This window comes from Nematostella vectensis, chromosome 2, assembly GCF_932526225.1.
Source record: "Nematostella vectensis chromosome 2, jaNemVect1.1, whole genome shotgun sequence".
NCBI lineage: Eukaryota > Metazoa > Cnidaria > Anthozoa > Actiniaria > Edwardsiidae > Nematostella > Nematostella vectensis.
This window is the reverse complement of record NC_064035.1, coordinates 19,311,011-19,328,810: the sequence shown is the minus strand read 5'-3', so window position 1 is coordinate 19,328,810 and position 17,800 is coordinate 19,311,011. Positions and strand designations below refer to the sequence as shown.

At 39.2% G+C, this 17,800-nt stretch overlaps 3 protein-coding genes across 4 annotated transcripts; 2 read left to right on the top strand and 1 right to left on the bottom strand.

Moving 5' to 3' along the window:
• Positions 1–703: 703 nt before the first annotated feature.
• On the bottom strand, positions 704–1,867 carry LOC125560932 (adrenocorticotropic hormone receptor-like). The gene has a single exon (XM_048723376.1). It carries the CDS (start codon positions 1,697–1,699, stop codon positions 704–706), a length of 996 nt encoding a protein of 331 aa, XP_048579333.1. The 5' UTR covers positions 1,700–1,867.
• A 703-nt stretch (positions 1,868–2,570) lies between these two features.
• LOC125560931 lies at positions 2,571–2,996 on the top strand. The gene has a single exon (XM_048723375.1). It carries the CDS (start codon positions 2,571–2,573, stop codon positions 2,994–2,996), a length of 426 nt encoding a protein of 141 aa, XP_048579332.1.
• Positions 2,997–5,125: 2,129 nt separating this feature from the next.
• LOC5525237 (proliferation-associated protein 2G4) lies at positions 5,126–14,029 on the top strand. 2 transcript variants are annotated; one of them, XM_032375667.2, is made up of 14 exons: positions 5,126–5,328; positions 6,176–6,304; positions 7,536–7,641; positions 8,123–8,192; positions 8,887–8,979; positions 9,388–9,451; positions 9,590–9,668; positions 10,264–10,421; positions 11,006–11,057; positions 11,641–11,735; positions 12,471–12,528; positions 12,611–12,680; positions 12,794–12,893; positions 13,407–14,029. In XM_032375667.2, exons 1-13 carry the CDS (start codon positions 5,229–5,231, stop codon positions 12,851–12,853), a joined length of 1,134 nt encoding a protein of 377 aa, XP_032231558.1. In that variant the 5' UTR covers positions 5,126–5,228; the 3' UTR covers positions 12,854–12,893; positions 13,407–14,029. The 2 variants fall into 2 exon arrangements, with proteins under 2 accessions (XP_032231558.1, XP_001647519.1); XM_001647469.3 differs by having other exon boundaries at positions 5,127–5,328; positions 12,794–12,847.
• The last annotated feature ends 3,771 nt before the right edge of the window (positions 14,030–17,800 follow it).

Genomic DNA, 17,800 nt, shown 5'->3' with positions numbered 1-17,800 from the left:
AAGCTCGGATAACTTGGGCCCCCGGTAACTGGAACCGGATAACTAGAGCCCCCGGTAATTAAAACTCCGATAACTCGAGCCCCCGGTGACTAGAGCTCGGATAACTTGGGCCCCGGTAACTGCAACCGGATAACTAGAGCCCCCGGTAATTAAAACTCGGATAACTTGGGCCCCCGGTGACAAAAGCTCGGATAACTCTAGCCCCCGGTAACTGGAGCCGGATAACTAGAGCCCCCGGTGACTAGAGCTCGGATAACTTAGGCCCCCGGTGACTAGAGCTCGGATAACTTAGGCCCCCGGTGACTAGAGCTCAGATAACTCGAGCCCCCGGTAACTATAGCCGGATAACTCGAGCCCCCGGTAACTGGAGTCGGATAACTCGAGCTGCCGGTCACTCGAACTGTTTTTCGTTCCCGCATCCATCACATTTTAAAACACATTGTAAGGCTGTACATGACAAACCAAAAAGTGTCTTAAAAGGGGATTCGGATTTGCTCTTTTTAGATCCCGGAGTTGAACCCTGTTGGAATTGTGCGCATAAGCGCGCGATAAGTCGACGCCGCGGCGTAGGGTGTCTATCAGAGGATCAATGCAGTAACGTATATCAGACGCCAGCTCCATCATTTGTAAGACGCAGTTCAGTGTTTAAAACACAAAGTTCGTTATAGCGCAATATATCAAGGTTAAATACGGTGAAAATCGTTCAGTTGAGGAAATGTCGTGTAATGACTCTTTTCATGACTTGTCTCATTCTAACGCTTCGCATGAAGTATATAAACGGATGCAGGCTCGGCGCTGTTAGTATCAGTGTCACCAAGAAAGGCATTAGGGTCACCTTAATCTCGTTGTCTTCTGCGGACGTATACTTGAGCAAGTAAAGTTGAAACACAAGTATAGGGACGAAGGATGCTATAAGAGTCATTGTAACTACGAGTGCTGTCTTTAACGCCTTGCGTTCTAGCCTGGTATTAAACATCAAGTTGAAGCGCCTTTCCCCCGCTCGGATGGCGGCCCTGTGCTTGGAGGAAATTCGATAGAGGTGCACTTGCAGACAAACCATGACGACGCAGAGACCGAGAGGGTAGATCGATTGAATGGCGCTTACGACGACGGGGACAAAAGGAGAGAGAAACACTTCGGATAACGTGAGAAAAGCACAGCCAGGCAACGAGACCTTGATGGCGGTGTAAGTCCTGTCCATGGTCACGATAGTGTGGTAGCGGAGCGGCCGAGTGATGGAGATATATCTGTCAATGGTGATGAGGCAAAGCAAAGTGAGAGCAGAAGTGAGGGTGAAATAAGAGCATAAGTCTATAAACAACTTCGCGTTTGTCCGACACAGTTTGCCGTAAGGCTGAGTCAGGGCGCGAATGATGGTGACTGCATGTGCGGGCTGGGAAACTAGTCCAGTAAGGGTGTCACTCGCCGCGAGCGTGACCAGGAGGATGTTAGACGGGACTCTGAGCTCACGGGCCAGGCTGATTATCAGTATGACTAGCAGGTTACCGCCAATAGTTGGCACAGGTAGAAACAAGTTGACAGCTGCCAGGAACGAGGCTAACTCTGGGTGCCTCCTGGCAAATGCTTGGTACTCGTGTAAAGATTCCCTATCCTTTAAAAAATCATTGGCAAAAATAGCACAAGGGCTGGTCCCGTTCGTTTGATTTAATAAAGCTTGGAAAGAGCTACCTCTAGCCATCTTGAAATTTAGAAATACTAATATTGCCAGTGATCTGATAAAATGAGCAGATGATGCGGAAAGAGTCTATTACTGTTTAACAAAACTGCGCACTTTTAGAAGCCTAGCGACTAATGACGATTAGGCCTATTGGCGTCGAAGATAACAGACATGTCTTAGCGAAGGCGAATCAAAAATATTTCCGCTTAGGATGTGGGTGTAATAATTGAAACTGAGCGAACCCCATCAAGAGTCGCACTCAAACCACTTAGGTTAAAAAAGAATCCATGGTGGGTAATGACTGGCTGTGCCTTTGCTAATAGCAAAATTTACAGAAAACAGACAAAATATATTTTAATTTTTTTTTTTTCTGAGCGGATAACACCGACTTAACCTAGTCAGCTATATCCTAACTTCCCAACAGTTGCTTTTCTGTCCCATCTTTCATCTCACACGTTGCCAATTGTCAAAATCAAAATTACAGATATTAGAATTATATCGTGAGAGAGTCCTAGGACATTAGGAGTTAATTGAACTGTCGGACGTACTCCATTTACTAGATGAGAAGGAGGCGTGGAAGCAGTTAATAAAATACCTGTTTACAAAACGCGCTGAACTAACACTGTGGCCTAACAGAACAGAATGAAGAAATGCAGGGAATACTTAACATGCTAATTTTAAACATATTTACCTGTTTACGTAAAAAGGTGTAAATACGACATAATATATCCATGCCCGAACTCATTGTGAGATGTTAATCATTTAAAAAAACACATTCAATCGAAAATACTTGGCTTCCCCAAATCAGCCGTTGAAAATGGCTAATACTTAGTGATATGACTGACCAGTGGATGAGTACTCACGCTTTCCTTTTGCGTTCCCGTGCCCGAACATGCACTCCTCCACTGTTATCAAGTGCTTAGAACAGATAGTTACTCTTTGCGGCACACCAAGCTATATCCACTCGGGCTGGGGTGCCTCACTCATCTCACAAGAGTTAAAAGAGTATCTATCAGCACGAGGGATTGTATCGAACAGAACCACGCCCTACCACCCCATCGGAAATGGTCAAGTCGAGCGGTACAATGGTATTATCTGCAAGGCAGTACAGCTTGCTCTCAAATCGTCGAATCTACCAGTTACTAAATGGGAACAAATGCTTCCAGATGCTCTCCACTCCATCCGTTCTCTTCTTTGCACTTCAACCAACACAACACCACAGGAGAGGTTCTTCAACTTCCAACGCCGCTCCACGCACGGCACATACCTGGCTGCCATAACCTGGTCCAGTACTGCTTCGCCGATTTGTGCGTGCTAACAAGAATGACCCCCTTGTCGACCAGGTTGAGCTGAAAGATGCGAAACCCTACATATGCACACATCCAGTAAGCAGATGGAAGAGAATTAACTGTCTCTCTCAGGGACCTCGCTCCATGCCCACCCCAGAACACTTCCCCACAGACGAGTCAAGAGGGTGCATTCCAAGGGCAAGCAGCTCCTACTCATACGACTCCACCCACCTTCCTGATCCTGATTTGGTGGCAGAAGTTGAGTCAGGCCCTGCTAATCTACTGCGTCGCTCAACCAGGGAGATCCGGCGGCCATCACGCTTTGACTGTTAGCGTCCTGTATGGCTCTTTGACTGTTAGCGCCCTGTATGATGACATTTGTTGTTGTTGGGCTTCCTGTGGCCTGAGCCTGCGCTTGGTCAGCAGTTTGTTAGTTAGACTAGCGGCCATTTTGTTTTCGCTCGCTTTATTGTAAGCACTCTTTTATGTTGAGTAAAGCCTTACTATGGTCACTACACTTAGCTAATTCAACACTCTTAAAATATGCACACGGTGTTATTAATCCGCAGTTTTATAAGGAGCTACCGCTCCGTTGAACCCTAAAGTGTTAAGCATTCCTAGTTGTAGTTTTTGCTTTATCCTTGTTCTCTTTTTTTTACTAATGGAAAAGCGGCTCCCCGGATAATCGCCTAATTGTATCAGGGTTCTGGGGGGATTTTGACTCCCTGTATGTTGTAAAAAGGCACTCTTGTCTAGAGATAAAACAGATTTTTAAAAAGTAAGCGCCTCGGGCTGAACATGAAAAGTCAAGTAAGCGCCGCGACGTAATTACGGTATACTGAACTTTGCAGCTAAATTTGACTCCTGCGATAGTCGTAGCTTTTCCGTTTTATCTGTTTTTCTTATTTCCACCCCGCTTTGTTAGCACTAAGTACAGTAGAACCCCGATACACTAACCTTCCACCATAATCTCTTCCGTACATCACTTTTCAGGGACTCCTATTTTAACCGCATTATACCCTTATGGAATAATCTGCTTGTCTGCCCGAATCTATTAGATCTTCTCCTTCCATTGAATCTTTTAAGAAACATGTAAAAACACTATATTTCAACAAAGTAAACTCTGACTTTGACCCCGACCGGGTCCGTACATGGAAAACATCTGCCCTAAATGCCTCTCCTTTAGGCTGAGTTGCTGTTAGATTAGTCTCTGTGTTTTCATATTTTATCGATAAGTGTTAAAGTATCCGTAGTGTCGGGGCAGGCCTCGCCGGGACCTCGTGTCCGTTCGCCTTTCCCTCTCTACACTTATTCTTGTATGTTTTTTTATGTATTTTGTTGTATATCTTTATATATAAGTGTGGAGGAAGCCTCTAAATAAATAAATAAATAAATAAATAAATAAATAAATAAATAAATAAATAAATAAATAAATAAATAAATAAATAAATAAATAAATAAATAAATAAATAAATAAATAAATAAATAAATAAATAAATAAATAAATAAATAAATAAATAAATAAATAAATAAATATATAAATAAATAAACAAATAAATAAATAAACAAATAAACAAATAAACAAATAAACAAATAAACAAATAAACAAATAAACAAATAAACAAATAAACAAATAAACAAATAAACAAATAAACAAATAAACAAATAAACAAATAAACAAATAAACAAATAAACAACTATTTCAAATTATAAGGTTGCACTACTCGGAGAATCTGTATCGGGGTTCGACCGTTTAGACGCTACCCATGAACCACCGCGGGTTACGACACATGGATTCGCGGATGCAACCTGTTTTGACATATGTGTAATTATGATACCTATGGCATAATCCTGGCTATCCGCCTGATGAAGTAGGAACACAAAGAAAAACTAAGTAAAGAAATCGAAGCCATTGCATCGGCTTTGCCCAATGGCCGGACCAACGAGTTTCCAGAAAATCCGAGTTTCGAAGTTTTTATTCGAGATGGGCAAAAGCAGAAGGAAAAATACCAGTAAACGGAAATCGGGGGGAATTGATTGTGGTTATGCTTATAGAGAGAGAGTAGATATTCCGAGTTTGTATTTTTGGACATGGCTGACCTGTCAATCTGCCCTACCCCACTACTGGGCGAATTATTGTTTCGCGCGCCGTTTCCGCGGTTAGCACTGACTTGTGGGAAATCTTAGACCCACGTGCTGTACCGCCATCTTGGCTATAGGTTTGTAGTGCTTCGTATTTCTTCGCCAAAAAGCACCTGAAAATGGCCGATAAAGGAAATGAATCGGGGGAGGAAGAAGAACCTACAATTGCAGAGGACGTTGTCGTTACTAAGTACAAGATGGCTGGCGATATGGCGAATCGTAAGTGGACTGAGCGAATCTTGCAAAAATGACATCACGAACATCTGAGTCCTATACACATTGAACATAAAATTTTAGCTTGTACAGTACACGTTAAAAATACCTAACGTTGCTAAAAAAAAGCTATTTTAGGCATTGCTCATAATTGTCGAGTTTGAGTTCAAAGGGAACTACGAATATTTTTTCTTGATAATGCCTAACGTTTACCATGGCCCAATCAGTTACTGACTACTCAGCGATTACTCACTCTAGAAATACTTAATTCTGAAATAAACTCTAATTGTGATCTGTTAATCATTTTGCTACATCTTATTTATCAATCGAGGGTGCCGAGGATTTTTTTTTTATCGGAGGAGAAAACAGTCACATCAAAACACTGTACTAATAAAGATGTAAATTACTAAGCTGACTTAGTTATCTGCTTCTGAGGTCTCTAGAATTTCGAACTTTTTTATTGACCCTGTTAATAAATACTAATTTTATATTTGAACTTTTTTCTGTTAGATAAATTAAATATATTTCAAAAGATTTAATATTTTTTTCCCTTTCTAAAATCTCCACCCAGCCTGTTTTGTTTGGGTGTGTTAATTGATATTTTTGGATCATGCAGAAGCTAAGGTATTGTCTAGTTTTACTTATTAGCTACAATCTTTTTAAGATTTCTTTTATAAAAAAAAAAAAAAAAAAATGGTCTCTTAAATCATTAAAACATAGAGGATGTGAAATAGAAAAAAAAATGGCTAGGATAGAGAGATAAAATTATAGTTTGATTGGAATTCTATTTACTTATTTATTTTGTTTGTGCTTGGTACTTAATTGTGATTGTTATTTTTTTGTTTGATGGCAGGTATCTTGTTGAAGCTAATAGAGGCTGCAAATGCAGGAACGACAGCCAGAACACTGTGTGAAAAGGGTGATGCCCTAATCCTTGAAGAAACTGATAAGGTTTACAAGAAAGAAAAAGAACTTAAAAAAGGTGTCTGTTTAAAAATTATGCTTTAATAAATTCTCTTCACTGGGAGCAGAAGGCCCTAAGTTCCTCCAGTGAATTCTGAAAATTAATGGCAAATTGTCATTCTTCAAATAATGGTGGCCCAAAGGGGCAAAGCCAAAATTTTTTTCTTGAAGCCAAAACCCTATTTCTTCACTGCAATATTTTCTTTGTTTGTCGTGGTACGACAAAACCTGTTCCATCATGGCTCAATTTTTGCGTAACAACAAATTTTTTTTATCACAGTGGAAGTGGTGTTGGTGTCAAATTTCTGTATATGGAACAGGACTTGGGGATTCAGAGGGCATCTGAGGCGGCTTTTGCGTGTTTTTCATCACCTTTCAATTTTCAACTCCAGAAGAAATTGTGCCATGGAGAAAAAATTGTGCCATGAGATAATACATTTTGCTGTGAAGAAATAAAGTATTGCTATAAGAGGATTAAGTTTTGGCATGAAGAAATAAAGTTTTGCAGTGAAGAAGAAGTTTTTCTGTGCCCCTGTGGGCCACCATAGTAAATAATAAGCTATATTTTGCAGAATAGGCTCCTTAAGGTATCTTAGGAGCCTTTTTATAGAAATTCGCTGAAAAAATATTACAAAACTAATATATAGTTCTCTTATAGTTTGAAAAAAGAAGAAATAAAACAAAGTTCCTTATTACACTTAATTTTCATGACATTTTGAAATGCCAGTATTTAGTGACGCTTTGTTATTATGATTTTACTATTTTAGTTAAAACCAGGATTTTGCAATTTGGGACAATAAAATCAAGCAATTGAAAAGTGTTATAGTTACCTGAACTAAAGCAGAATGTATAGTTTTATTTATTGTAAAATTCAACAAAAACATTGACAAGGTGTTGCCAAAGCCTATTATAGACAATTAATATTTTATCCAAAGTGTTTGTGTGTTGTCACTTAAATTCTCTAGTTTTTTTATAATCATGAAATTATTAACACGAAAAGGTTATGAATTTGATGAGGTAACCTAAGAAACCCCTTAGGAACTATGAATGTGATCTTACACAATCTCTGCTTTTTGTACAAAACTTTCAACAAAGATGTCTATACCCTAGTCGAGTCTTGGGAAGAATACCAGCAACATTTTACTCTACAAATTAAAGCAGTATTGTTACAAAAATGTATTTGTATCAATATATTATAATAGTGCTTTTTTTGCATGTTTATGACCATCACTGTGTTAATGCTATTTCAGGGATTGCATTCCCAACATGTATCTCTGTCAACAATTGTGTCTGTCACTTCTCCCCTTTGCTGAGTGAGCCTGACATTACACTGAATGATGGAGACCTTGTCAAGATGTAAGTCAAAATTTGAAAATTATGGCTAGTTTCAAGATTTTTGTAGTATTTTCTACAATTTTTATTTTCAGTCTTTATTTTATTCTAAATTTGAAAAAATATATCAGTAGAAAACAATACAGCCAACCCTTGGTAACATGAATCCTTAAGAAAACAAAAAACATGTCGAGTTAACGCAAACTACAAGTCATCAGAATGAAAATTACTGAAAATTATTTTCTAGGTAACTTGAAGTTCAGATTTGCAGGAGGTTTAAGTTATCCAAGGTCGAGCTATCCCACTGTAACTCATTTAAATGTTGTAGTTGTGAGATTAAAAATCTTCATTATATGTTAATAATTCACAGTTTCCACCCTGATTGCAATAGCAAACACATTGCCTGTTGTATGCACCACTGAAACTATTCTAATGTAACCTGCAAGCAAAGGTGCCATTTATATTTGAATATAATGAAACTAAATTGTAGAAATTTCCTTTCCAGAGACTTTGGTGTTCACATTGATGGTTTCATCGCTGTCATTGGACACACAATAGTAGTTGGGTGTTCAAAAGTGGGTATCAACGAATCATGCAGCTGTATTAGGGCCTATTTTCACTAGGCAAAAGTTTGCAAACAGGAAACAAGTTTGAATGCATTTGTTCAGCCAGGACAAATTGTGTCCTGCTGAACATCTTCTAAGACTAACTAGGGCAAACATCAAATCTGACAGGTTTATTAATTAACACCCAGCCTGACTGGCAGATACTGTATCAGAGTGGCAAATCATATTGTCCTTGTAGAGTAAGTTGAATTGAGATACATCTTACTTCTTCTAACCACAAACTCTACTATTCAGCTTTTTTTTCTTTTTCTAAATTTTGATTGCCATTATTTGATTGGCATTATTTGGCTTATTTAGATCCATGCTTTCGGCAAGCGGGCACTGTACCTTGCATGTTCTATTGTGTGAACACACATTCCTTGACGGCTTGGTGTCCTGTTCAGGACAGAATTTCATGCTTTCTCATGTCTAGAACACAACGCTGGCATAAATCAGCACAATGCACAATTAAACATTCAAAATGAGACATTCTCCTGCCGGCGTTGTGGATCTAAAACACCCTATTGTTTTTCCTCTAATGCAAATTTGATTTACAAGCAAAAAGATTGGCCGACAAAATTTGATATCATGTTTATCAATAGGCCTCCTTATTCCTGGTATGAATTAATTAATTGTGAACAATTTTTGTTGTCTGAATTTTTAGGAGAACAAGGTGACAGGTCGCAAGGCTGATGTTCTCCTAGCTGCATACCTTGCCTCTGAGGTGGCTCAGAGAATGGTTAAACCTGGAGCAGAGGTGAGCAATTGGCAGTCAGCCCTCTCATAACAGTTTTTAAGGAACAGGTTATTGGGAGTTATGCAATCAGTTGAACAAATGACTAATTTTTCAAAGTTTAAAACAATTATACAGTTATAGAGTTGAAATTGACAAAAATGCCTTTTAAATGATTCAAAATCAATTTTAAGAGCTGCCTATGGAGATATTTCAATTGAAACACCACACATGGTTACTGGCATTTTTACATTTCTAAAGACACCAAAACTATTGCCGTAGACTTAAAAATTCCCATGATGGAAATTGGGAATTGCTCAATATTCTGACGAAATGCTAAATGTCTTTTCACTTAAAGTTTTTGACAAACTTTGTTGGGTGTTTCTGCAACATTACAGCTAGTCATCATTCTTATCCAAATATCTTTTATAGAATTCAACTGTCACAGAGCTAGTGCAGAAGGTGGCTGAATCATTCAAGTGCAAGCCTATAGAAGGTACTGAGGGCTATCAATTCTATGCTGTTGCAGTGTTTACCTTAAATAGTCATGTAATTATTTTTGTATAAATTGTTATTATTTTATGTGTGGATTGTCAATTTGTCTCCATAACTAGCTATTTTGTGTTTTCATCAGGAATGCTTTCCCATCAGTTAAAAAGGAATGTAATTGATGGTGAAAAAGCGATTATCCAAAACCCAAATGAGCAGCAGAGGTTTGTTTTAAAATAATGATATTACAGTGCTGGAACCAAAAGTTTGGACAATTTCAATGTTTTTGCAGACTTTCAAGGCTCTGACCAATCATTATGAGTACTAAAAAGCCCAATAATTGGATAAAGTGAATCATGTTTCTATTTTACAATAATTTGGTACATGACGCAAGCTCAACAGATTAATTTCAATGTAAGTTTCTGTCTTAGCACAAACTTGATGCAGAGCCATGTTTTGTCAAGTCTTTCTGGACTTGGGATCCTATCATGGTTTGTAAGAAGGTTGAATTGATGAAAATAATCTCTTCAAGTAAAATCCTTGAAGAGTGTCTTTACCCAAGTCAGCCAATTCTGGAAAGTAGAGGGCCTTGAAAGTATGCTAATACATTAGAACTGTATATAATTTTGTTTCTTCTCAGTAATATCTTTTTTATTTGATAGTGGTTATTTTCACTTTTCAATCACCACATTCACAATGTCTCAGCAATGCAGGCATTATTATCATCATCACCATTGGCATGTTTGTTGCCTTTCCTTTGTCATCACTGTCTTCTTTTGTACTTTGATTTATTTAGTTCTCTATATTTTCATTGTTTAGGAAAGATCATTCAAAGTGTGAGTTTGCCGTACATGAGGTGTATGGAGTTGATGTGCTTGTTAGTACTGGAGATGGCAAGACCAAAGAAAAAGATACAAGAACCACTGTCTATAAACGGACAGGCAACATCTACAACCTCAAAATGAAAGCTAGCAGAGGTGAGGCACAATAATTTAGTTTCCCACATGACTAAAGATGAAGCTAGTTGATACAGTATGTCACATTACGAGGGATGAAGCTAGTAATTTGACACATTACTAGGGATGAAGCTAGTAATTTGACACATTACGAGGGATGAAGCTAGTAATTTGACACATTACTAGGGATGAAGCTAGTAATTTGACACATTACTAGGGATGAAGCTAGTAATTTGACACATTACTAGGGATGAAGCTAGTAATTTGACACATTACTAGGGATGAAGCTAGTAATTTGACACATTACTAGGGATGAAGCTAGTAATTTGACACATTACTAGGGATGAAGCTAGTAAATTGACACACTTCTAGGGATGAAGCTAGAAGATGAAAGCTAGCAAACGAAAGCTTCTATCTGCCATATTAACTAGAAGCAATTTTACTTGGGACATAATACCAGCAAATACAAATCTGATTGACGTATGACCATAACTTAAAAAGATATCAAATTAATTCGTATCCAAAAAAACGTGAGGAGATGTTAAAGTATAGAACAGCATGCATTGTAACTATAGTAGCTGAACATGTTGTATTATTTCTCTCAGTATTTTTTAGTGATGTCTGTAACAAGTTCACCATGATGCCGTTCACTCTAAGGTAATGATAGTACCTTCACTTGATTTTCGCAGAAATTATTTTTAAGCAGAGTGTTTACTCATTATTATTAATTTTGCAAAGTCTCCTAATTTTTGTGGTCTCTTAAGCATCGAAATTCAGAATGACTTAATATGTAAACGGTGGCTATGTTGAAATTTTTTTCGTGGTTCATTGTATGTTGGTCAACATTCTTGTTATTGGGAACTTAAAACAAAATTACAGTGAGTTACTGTGTTCGTACGAAAAAGCATAAAATAAAGATTTGAAATGGTGTCTCTTAGGAAAGCTTTTCACTTTAAGTGCGTCTTGTGAGCATGGGAGAAAAATACTATTTGATGTGGGTTTAAAAGTGAAACAATAAGTTAGTTTTAACTCGACTTTGCATTTTTATTTGGAGCAGTGGTCAAAAGTTCCAAGTAGGTCTTGAACCAGAATAAGATTTACCAACACTGGTATTTGACTCTGCCCAATTCATTGTAAGGTGCATGTGTATTGCACTGAATGTTTGCTCAAATCTAGGGTGACTACATGGTGTTTTCATTGGAACACTTGACATCATTTATATCTTTTGATTGATTTGTAGAGCTTTGGAGGATGAGAAGAAAGCAAAGATGGGGATTGTCGAGTGCGCTAAACACGAGCTGATGGAGCCTTTTAATGTTTTATGGGAGAAAGAAGGTGTGTTTCAGGGATTATTATTTTACCAGGGTCAATCTGGTTTGAAGATAAATTCATATGTTGCATTTGTGACTATGCAACAATAGGGACCTTAAACAACAACGACGGCAACATGGACGACGACGGCAGAAAACAATGGAATTTGATTCAGAATTCAATAGCAGCACGTGAAAATCCGTTCTGTCTGATACATTTCAGCCATTTTCCATAAACCTTCGACGTGAAGACTTTAAGATTCACGGTCAGTTGAGGACGCGGACGTTTGCGCTGTAAACTCCACTAACTACGTTCGCTGCTGTAGAAATAATGTCCTTTTTATCTGTCTCTGACTATAATGTTTTGCTTATTCCATTGCAATTAAATTTTAATTGATCGCGACACGCGAAGACATCTCTTTTGAACTCGTTGTCCTTCCCGTAGTCGCCGTCCTCGCTTAAAGCCGCATTGTCACCAGTTTACTTCCGGTCGATTACGTAACAATATCCGATGATTTTTAACGGAAAACGCGAAAAATATTTCAAAATATTGAAAGCAGTGTGTTTATTGGAAGTTTCTATGAGGATGTGATTGATAATTTAGAGCGGATGGCCTGTTTAATATCTTGGATTTTAATAGATTCTTTTGTCTTTTAACGGTTGAGGTTTCCATCGGACCTCCGGAAGTAAACTGGTGACAATGCGGCTTTAATGTCCCTAATGAGTCTAACGAGGCAACATTTGCACATCTTTTCCACAGGTGAATTTGTCGCTCAGTTTAAGTTTACAATGCTACTTATGCCCAATGGAAATATAAGGTATGTTTTATCATCTGTTATTGTAACCCCAATCTCTGGAGCAGCTTGGCATGGCAGCAATGATTTTGCCATTTTCTTGCAGGATAACCCAAGGACCTTTTGAACCCGACATGATCCAATCAGAGCACTGCATAGAAGATGAAACGATCAAGGTAATCCTAGCAAGTGTTTCGCTTCTGGCATTTAAGTGGTAACTCTTGAAAAATTTTAAAAAAGAAAAAGAAAGCCCTTTTTGATTGTTATTTTATTTTATTTTTACCACCAGGAGATCCTAGCACAGTCAGCAAGCCGGAAAACCCAAAAGAAGAAGAAAAAGAAGGTATGACGTCAAGTTCCTTAGAGCGGGAGTTTCTCCTACTGGGCAGGTACTAGGGCTACCAGCTACGATGATCTTTTCAAATCATCAGTGAGAATCATAGTCATATCTAATTTTTTACTACACACTGCAATACTCATTATAGCGCCAATTTCGTGTATTTAATTTTTAGAGTTGCATGAGAGCGCTTACTTTAAAGCGACTTCAACATTATATAAAAAAAACTCTGTCTTTATTTTGAGTGCGCGCGGTTTTGGCTCCAGGCTAGTTTACAGTCCTAAGGCGGATCGGATCGTGGACCTTGGCATTTTCAAAATAAAAGTTAAAAGCTAAATCATCAAACAGTAAATAGTTCACTACGCACCGTTCGTTGTTTGATAATAAGAACGAGTTACTTGTTGGTGATAAATACCTGCCATGTTCCATCTTTCCTTTTGGTTTCTGAGGCGCCCTGCCAATCAGGACTTTCGTAATCAGAAAAATGCATTATGGTAGTCAAGCATTTAAAGCCGGTGGAGGTTTAGGTACCTATTATTTGATTGTTCTGCTATCTGTTTGCCAGGCCTCCTCGAAGGCAACAGGAACACCTGCCGAGGGCAAAGAGGGTGAGGTCGCAAGTCAGGACTAGCGAGCTCTCTTGTCACAACAACATCTTGGCAACATCTGTCTACCAGCATCTTTGGGTAGATACGGCTCTAGTTGGGTCATGTCTAGCATGCGACCGCTACTGGGGCAATATGCTTTCATGAAGATTCTTCCGACATCATAATCTTGTACTCTGTTACAACTTCAACAGTTGCACAGAAGAAACTTTGAACTTGAGGCCTGCTCGATTCACATCCTATAACACTTTGGTTTTCAAATCTTTTTTCTTTCTTTTTGTTGTGAACTATTGGAATGACCATTGATGTTCTGTGTTTGAATGCCTTACGGCTGAAATGTTATTTACGTTAGTGGCAGAAATGTTCCTTATCTTTCCTCCCTGTAAAACGATAACTGTTTTAGAATAATTTCAAATGTCCTTTTAAATGAAGCAAAGTCAAACGGACTATGTTTGAGCCGTTGAAAGACATGATATGGTATACGAGACTCCCTTGAATGAATGTTCCAGACAATCGGAGATTAACTCAATCAACAGGCTGATGCTGTAGCATACATGAAAAAATAAAGCAGACTTTCATTGAATGGTTTTAGTGTCTTTATCCACAAAAAGGGACTCAGCACTCTATGCCTATGAATCATGAAAATGCTAAACTGGTCAACGAAAACGAACGTAGTTTATGTTGTACCCGAAGCAAATGAAATATTCCCTATCGGAGATTAACTCAATCAACAGGCTGATGCTGTAGCATACATGAAAAAATAAAGCAGACTTTCATTGAATGGTTTTAGTGTCTTTATCCACAAAAAGGGACTCAGCACTCTATGCCTATTAATCATGAAAATGCTAAACTGGTCAACGAAAACGAACGTAGTTTATGTTGTACCCGAAGCAAATGAAATATTCCCTACCTTGAAATATATCTCGCGTAACGACACAATAATATTTTGCAGTCTCTTGTGCTTCTTGCTTTGAATGCCTTGAAAATCCCTGTCAATTTTTATTGTCGAAAGCATTTTGAGTGTAATCTATATGAATCATTGCCTCTTGGGTACGAAAAACAGCAAGTACTTGCTAACAAACTAGTTTACCAAAATCCATGGGTTACAGTGAGGACACAGAAAGCGGGCCATGCTGAACAACTTTGCCAATCAGATTCGACTTGAACACCGTAAACATTATGAAAAAAACGTTTAGCCAATGAGAAACGACCCACAGATTAAAAAAATGGCATGAAATTTTCGAATTCTCAATATATAAGCTCAAGATTCAGCATACAAGGTGTTCCTCTGACGTCCCAAGCACCTAAAGTGCATAGATCAGATTTGCTGTCCCTTAAAAAAATAAGTGTTACTCCTATTAAATCGACAACAGTGAACGTTGTTCGTCGAACCAATGTGTTTTTAGATCAGATTAGTATCTTGAATCCTGCAACAATTCACTTTTTCGATGAAAGCTGTGTGCTCAAAACAACTGGTAACAGAAGTTACGGGAGTAACTTTATCGGCGAGCCAGCGTTTGAAATTTAAAGAAAAGCATCAAATGCTACATACACAATAAACTTATTCCATTCTATTCAAGGTGTAGATCATCTGATTATTTTGGATGGTGCATCAAACGGTAATGAGATCATTTTGTTTTTCGAGGAAGCCGTCGAACTTGAGAAAAATGAAATAGTAGTGATCGAAAGGGGGGGGGGGGGGGGGCACAGTTGTGATGGATAACTGGTTTTCATCATAGACATTTCGCCGAGGCAGTACTTGACCGATATGCTGGCGGATTACGGTATCAATTTAATGTTTCAACCACCTTATTCTCCGCACCTAAATACCTGTGAGTTATGTTTCCACCAGATCAAGTGTTACTTACGACGATACCTTAAAATTAGCTGAACAGGAAACTGAGATCACTATTTACAATGCAAGTATAAATTTAACTCCAGAGACATCCGCCGCTTACGTCAGGCACTGTGGCTATTTAGAAAGTACTTAATTTCACTGACCCGTCCACAGTTGACAAAGAAGAAAAACTGAAGGAAGACTCACTCAGACAGTCTCGAAGGAGTATTATTTTAGAACTTGTTTTTGAGTATCGATCATACTGTAAACTGTTGATGGTCAATCGTTGAACAAACACAACTACTTTGGTTTCTATATTTTCAATTCCAAACTATACTCAAATAGAACAAATTAAAATAAATACAAAGACCTTTGCTACCTCTAACTCAAATTCACTGGCTAACATTATTATTGCGCCCACAAAAAGCATATATGAACACATTGTCTCATATGTAGTTTTCGCCTTGCGTTTGCGAAAGGTACATCATAAATATCAACTCATCAGTTCAGGAACACTAATACAACAACTTGCAAAACAGTACATTCGATACTTACAGTGAGGACACAGAAAGCGGGCCATGCTGAACAACTTTGACCAATCAGATTCGGCTTGAACACCGTAAATATTTTGAAAAATAAGTACCAGCCAATCAGGTTAGGGTGTTCCCACGCTCATCGACAGACAAAAATGGTCGACTACACGTACGAGGTCAAAGAAACAACTTCCGGCGTTTCTCATTGGCTGAACTTTTTTTTCAAAATGTTTACGGTGTTCAAGCCGATTCTGATTGGTTAAAGTTGTTCAGCCTGGCCCGCTTTCTGTGTCCTCACAGTAACATGATCAAGTTCTGACAATTTCCATACGATGAGAAATCGTGAAGACAAATGTTTATAAGGAACCACCAGAGAAAAGTTTCCTTAATGTCGAAATAGTTGTTTCGGCCGCTTAATGATAAGCGGTAAAATCCAGTCTTCGCTGGTGTTAATAGGGCATTCTTGTTAAGAGCCTTTTTTAAAGTAAGAAGATCTCGATCTAGGTGAAGTCTGTCAGTCCCCGCGTATTTCATAGGATTAGCTTTTTTTAAGCGCTCTCTCATAATTCCAAAGAAGCTATTGCTTGCTTTTTCTTTTGCAGCCTGGAAACTCTGAAGTTCATCATTCGCTTTAGTTGATTTTTTCTCAAGTTCTTTGATAAGACTCCGCAGATCGTTTATTTCCGCTTTGAACTCCGGATGTTTCCTTTGGATTTACAGTGCGTTATTCCAAGACAGGCCGATCTCGTGCATTTGCCACATCTGGTGCAGGGTAACCCTTACCTATCCACACCTAGTGCAGGGTAACCCTTACCTATCCACACCTGGTTCAGGGTAACACTTACCTTTCCACACCTAGTGCAGGGTAACCATTACCCATCCACACCTAGTGCAGGGTAACCCTTACCTATCCACACCTATTGCAGGGTAACCCTTACCTATCCACACCTAGTGCAGGATAACCCTTACCTATCCACACCTGGTTCAGGGTAACCCTTACCTATCCACACCTGGTGCAGGGTAACCCTTATCTATCCACACCTGGTGCAGGGTAACCCTTACCTATCCACACCTTGTGTAGGGTAACCCTTACCTATCCACACCTGGTGCAGGGTAACCCTTACCTATCTACACCTTGTGTAGGGTAACCCTTACCTATCCACACCTTGTGCAGGGTAACCCTTATCTATCCACACCTGGTGCAGGGTAACCCTTATCTATCCACACCTGGTGCAGGGTAACCCTTACCTATCTACACCTTGTGTAGGGTAACCCTTACCTATCTACACCTTGTTCAGGGTAACCCTTACCTATCCACACCTGGTGCAGGGTAACCCTTATCTATCCACACCTGGTGCAGGGTAACCCTTACCTATCCACACCTTGTGCAGGGTAACCCTTACCTATCCACACCTTGTGCAGGGTAACCCTTACCTATCCACACCTATTGCAGGGTAACCCTTACCTATCCACACCTGGTTCAGGGTAACCCTTACCTATCCACACCTTGTGCAGGGTAACCCTTACCTATCCACACCTATTGCAGGGTAACCCTTACCTATCCACACCTAGTGCAGGGTAACCCTTACCTATCCATACCTTGTACAGGGTAACCCTTACCTATCAACACATTGTGCAGGGTAACCCTTACCTATCCACACCTAGTGCAGGGTAACCCTTACCTATCCGCACCTAGTGCAGGGTAACCCTTACCTATCCACACCTAGTGCAGGGTAACCCTTACCTATCCACACCTTGTATAGGGTAACCCTTACCCATCCACACCTTGTGCAGGGTAACCCTTACCTATCCACACCTAGTGCAGGGTAACCCTTACCTATCCACACCTTGTGCAGGGTAACCCTTACCTATCCACACCTTGTGCAGGGTAACCCTTACCTATCCACACCTTGTGCAGGGTAACCCTTATCTATCCACACCTAGTGCAGGGTAACCCTTACCTATCCACACCTAGTGCAGGGTA